The sequence below is a fragment of the Nematolebias whitei genome, chromosome 8, assembly GCF_014905685.2.
Source record: "Nematolebias whitei isolate Nwh7 chromosome 8, NemWhi1, whole genome shotgun sequence".
Classification (NCBI taxonomy): domain Eukaryota; kingdom Metazoa; phylum Chordata; class Actinopteri; order Cyprinodontiformes; family Rivulidae; genus Nematolebias; species Nematolebias whitei.
In genome coordinates this window covers 44,657,933-44,663,394 of record NC_056505.1, presented here as the reverse complement: position 1 = coordinate 44,663,394, position 5,462 = coordinate 44,657,933, and the positions used below count along the sequence as shown (strand labels likewise).

Here is a 5,462-nt window from a genome sequence, read left to right as displayed (position 1 = left end):
AAAGCTGACATCATCAGTGAGAGAGGATCTATATCTGGATTTGGTTAACTTCATTTGTTTACATATGTATTTTGTAATTCCCCTTACGGGGGCCGGTCAGTGTCAACCAAAGGGCCGCATGTGGCCCTGGGGCCGTACAATGCCCAGGTCTGCCCTAACGTGAGATAGGACAACTGGTAAGTTGTACAGAGCTGAAATTTGGTACATAGGTAGAGCCCACTGAATCAAGAAAAAAAGTCTTTTGGAGGTATGCCCTAAACCCAACAGGAAGTCGGCCATTTTGTGTCAAAGTTTCATTTTTGGGCATTTTTCACTTTTCATACATGGCGAATTTGAACGAACTCCTCCTAGGGATTTCGTTCAATCACTTCCAAACTTGGTCATTTTGGTCAAAAGGCTTGGGGGATGAAAAGTTATCAAAACGGTTCGTTTCGGAGCATGCTGAAGGGGCGGGGCCAGACCTCAAAGTTATGCTTCACGCCATAAATTTCCTAACGCTATAACTTTCACGTTGAAAGACCGAATTGAACCAAACTTGGCATGAGTCATCCCTGTCCAAAGCCCAACGATCCTCTGATGTCAAATTCTGATGTCTTCAAAACCCCGCTCCCTCAGAACAGAAAGTCACTTTTTTTGCTTGGAATGCTCCCACTCGGACACCCTCGATCGAATCAGGATGCTCCTGTGTTAGAAGACGTATAACAAGTTGGACTGACTTGCTTTAGAGCACAAACTGTTTTTGCTGGAGGATGTGGGCGTGGTGGCATGGCGAATTCGGAAGTGACGCCATTGCAATACGTTTGGCTCTAAATTCCACAGATTTGATCAGAAGTTCACCAAAATCACTATGATCGATCATTACCCACCCCTTGAACAGGAAGCCATGATAATTGGCCAATAGCCTCCATAGTGCCCCCTAGAATATATTAAAACCTCAGCCCCAAGCCATTTTTCGAGCGATAATTCTGAAACGGTGAAAATCTGTATCTTCGCAGGACCTATGAAAAAGTCTCTTGGAGCCCTGGTCCAAAACGAACAGGAAGTCGGCCATTTTGGGTCAAAGGGTCATTTTTGGGTGTTTCTAATGGTAAATTTTAACAAACTCCTCCTAGGGATTTTGAAGGATTGCCTTCAAACTTGGTTAATATGTTCTTAAGACATTGGAGAGTAAAAGTTATACAAAGCTTTCGGTTTCGTTTTGTTAAAGGGGCGTGGCCAGGCTTCAAATTTGCGCTTCACGCCATAAATTTAAAAACGCTATAACTTTCACAATGAAAGACCCAAAAGCACCAAACTTGGCATGACTCATCCCTGTTGGATGCCCGACGATCCGCTGTGGTCATATTTTGACGTCATCAAAGCCCCGCCCCCTTAGAACAGGAAGACTCTTGGAATGCTCCCTTTTTGACATCCATGACCTAATCAGGATGATCCAGTCTTACAATACAGATAAGATGGGCTGAGTTGATTTAAAGTGCAAACCGTTTTTGCTGAAGGATGTGGGCATGGTGGCGTGGCGAATTAAGAAGTTACGCCGTTGCAATATGTTTGGGTCTAAATTGCACAGATTTGAGCCGATGTATACCTAAATCACTATGATCGATAATTATCCACCCCTTGAACAGGTATCCATGATAAGTGGCCAATAGTCTCTACAGCGCCACCTACATTCTTCCTACAGTTATAGCTCAGTGATACAACATCCGATCTGAACCTTATTTTTGGTGTGTCAGTGAGCACTTATGGACACATTGGTATTATTATTTAACATTTGACTCTAGTGCACCCCCTACATTATTCCAACAGTTATATCTAAATGATACATCATCCGATCTGCACCAAATTTATGGTGTGTCATTAGTGAGCACTTATGAACACATTGGTATTATTATTTAACTTTTGACTCTAGTGCACCCCCTACATTATTCCAACAGTTATATCTAAATGATACATCATCCAATCTGCACCACATTTTTAGTGCGTCATCTGTGAGCATTTTTAGACACATTGTTATTGTTGTTTAATAATTGACTCAAATGCACCCCCTACATTATTCAAACTGTTATATCTCAGTGATATATCATCCGATCTGTACCAGATTTTTGGTGTGTCATTAGTGAGCATTTCTAGACACACTGGTAATGTTTTTAAAATTTTGACTCCAGTGCGACCTCTACATCATTCTAAAAGTTATATCTCAATGATACATTATCCGATCTGCACCAGATTTTTGTTGCGTCATCTGTGAGCATTTCCTAACACATTGTTTTGGTTGTTAATATTTGACTCAAGTACGCCCCCTAGATTATTCAACTTGTTATATCTCAGTGACACAACATTCGATCTGCACCAGATTTTTGTTGCGTCATCTGTGAACATTTCCTGACACATTGGTATTGTTTTTTTTTTTTTACTTTTGACTCAAGTGCGCCCCCTACATCATCCAAACTGTTATATCTCAGTGATACATCATCTGATCTGGACCAGATTTTTGGTGCATCATTAGTGAGCACTTATACACACATTGGTTTTGTTGTTTTACTTTTGACTTAAGTGTGCCCCTACATAATTCAAACTGTTATATCTCAGTGATACATCATCTGATCTGGACCAGATTTATTGTGAGTGATCAGTGAGCCCTTAAAGACACATTGGTATTGTTCTTTAACATTTGACTCAAGTGCACCCCATACGATATTCCAACAGTTATATCTCAGTGAATTATCATCCGATCGGAACCGGATTTTTGCTGCATAATCATGAGCATGTCTAAACACATTGATATTGTGGTTTAACATATGACTCAACTGTGCACCCTCTCATACTGATATGGGAGGAAGGCGATTGCAAAGTTTAGGCATATACGCACCCTGGTGAAGGCGTGCGGGAATGGCAAGAGAGCGTTTGCGAAGGTGACAAGGAGGCATTGCTGGGGCGCCTGCTGATGTCGAAAGTCCGGCGAATGCGTACTCCAGTGAAAGGGCACGGGACGGGAGTGTGAGCGTTCGCAATGGCAACTGGGCTGAGTTGCTGGAGCTCCCGCGGTCGCCGTAAGGCCGGAGCGGCGCTTTGCTGCGAGGGCCTTTAATGCTGCTTGCAGCTTTAATTATTATTATTATTATTATTATTATTATTATTATTATTATTATTATCATAATTGGCAGCTGTGTCTGAGTAGTTATAGCAGTCGGCCTCCCATAGGAGAGTTGGGGGTTTGATTCCACCAGCAGTCACATGTTGAAGTGTCCCTGGGCAAGACACTTAACCCCTCATTGCCTCTGATGTGTGTCCCATCAGTGTATGAATGTGATAAAGCTCTAATTATTCTTTGTATAGATCTAGTAGAGTGCTGTATGAATGGGATATGAGGACACATATTGTGTTGTAAAGAGCTTTGAGTATCTTAAGAAAAAGATGAATGGTAAATGGACTGTACTTATATAGCGCCTTTCTATCTTATCAAGATACTTAAAGTGCTTTACACTTCAATCTGTGCCCTCATTTACCCATTCATACAGCCCTCTACTAGATCTCTACACAGCTAATTGAACAAATCATTCTAAAGAGACTAATCAGTGCTTTATCACATTCATACACCGATGGGACACACATCGGAGGCAATGAGGGGTTCAGTGTCTTGCCCAGGGGCACTTCAGCATGTGACTGCTGGTGTATTCGAAGCCCCAGTTCCTGCATTGAAGGATGACTGTTCTAACCACTCAACCACAGCCGCCCCAGAAAGGCACAATACTAATAATTGTTTATTATCATTATCATAATTATTGTCAATATTTTTATTATTATTAATCATATCAAAGTTATTTTCAGTACTATCATTATTTTAATAATGATCATTTTATTATTATTATTATTATTATTATTATCATTATTATTAATATATATATATCAATACTTTTTTGTTGTTGTTGGCGGCATTATTATTATCATTATTAACATTATTATGTTTATCATCCATCCATCCATTATCTTTTACCTCATTTTTCCTTTTTGGGTTGCTGGTGTCACTGGTGCCCATATCCAGCAGTCACTGTGCAAGGGGCAGGGGACACCCTGGACAGGTCTCCAGTCCATCGCAGGGACATAGAGACAATGCTGATGTTTGACGAAATGTTTTTTTGCTATTAGTGCTTAGTGTATATTTAGTTGATGTTTTTCTTAGTTAATATCTTAGATGTTATCATTGTTTTTCATTTACATTTTATTGTTGGATGTAACTGGGACCCTGTGTACATAATTTCGCTCCACCACATGTACCACATGAGGTGCGAATGACAATAAAAAATCTCTGACTCTGACAAACGAGACAACCATTCACTCTGTCACTCACTCCTAGGGACAATTTAGAGTTACCAAAAACATGATCCTTTTCATTAATATTAATATTTTCATTATATTTGTTTAAAAAAAATTATAATTGATTACATGAAACTTTTTTGATTTGGAATCTTTATCTTTTTCCAAATTAACTTGTGTGTTTTGTCTCTCATGTTTCTCTTCTGTTGTGAAACTGCCCAGAGTCCTGAAGGGGGTCATGAGGGTCGGAGTTCTGGCCAAAGGCTTGCTCCTTCGTGGAGACAAGAACGTCAACCTGGTCCTCCTTTGCTCTGAAAAGCCCACAAAGAGCCTCCTCACGTGCATCGTGGAGAACCTCCCAAAACAACTCACAGTACTGCTTTTACCATAATCATCCTACACTTTGATACAGTTTATTTTAATTGACCTGGTTTTAACAAACAATACAACTTTATTTATATTTATTTTTAAGACTATTTGTTATGTTAGTTTGAGAAAATTTGAAACAATATTCATGATGGTGTTTTCTTTTCAGTATTTTTATTCTGTCAATGGCCTCAACAGTGAACATTAAAACTATTAATCAAGCCTGCTAGACTTCATATTTATCAGTATGTCTTATGCTTGCTGGGGGTTGGGGGAACTGACAATAATGTTAAATTTAATGTTATTTTCCACCTAAGTAGACATTACACAGGGTGTTGAGAGAAAAAATTTGAACAAAAATACAGAACGTTGACTGCTGTGGCTGAGTGGTTAGAGCAGCCGTTCTCCAACGGGATGGTTGGGTGTTCGATTCCACCAGCCGTCACATGCTGAAGTGTCCATGGGCAAGACACTGAACCCCTCATTGCCTCTGATTTGTCTCGTGATAAAGCACTGATTAGTCTCTACAAATTCAGATTATCTTTGTAGAGATGTAGTAGAGTGCTGTATGAATGTGTGTGTAGTACAGTGTTGTATGAATGTGTGTGTAGTAGAGTGTTGTATGAATGTGTGTGTAGTAGAGTGCTGTATGAATGTGTGTGTAGTAGAGTGCTGTTTGAATGGGTGTGTGTAGTAGAGTGCTGTATGAATGTGTGTGTATTAGAGTGCCGTATAAATGGGGGTGTACTAGAGTGCTGTATGAATGGGGGTGTACTAGAGTG

At 40.0% G+C, this 5,462-nt stretch overlaps 1 protein-coding gene across 1 annotated transcript in view; it reads left to right on the top strand.

The window, feature by feature from the left end:
• Window positions 1-4,545: 4,545 nt before the first annotated feature.
• LOC119414149 (zinc finger RNA-binding protein) overlaps window positions 4,546-5,462 on the top strand; it is a 70,934-nt gene continuing 70,017 nt past the window's right edge. The window contains exon 1 of the mRNA XM_037681272.1: window positions 4,546-4,687. Coding sequence (XP_037537200.1) covers window positions 4,553-4,687 — 135 coding nt within the window. The 5' untranslated portion in view covers window positions 4,546-4,552. The remainder of the gene's footprint in view (window positions 4,688-5,462) is intronic.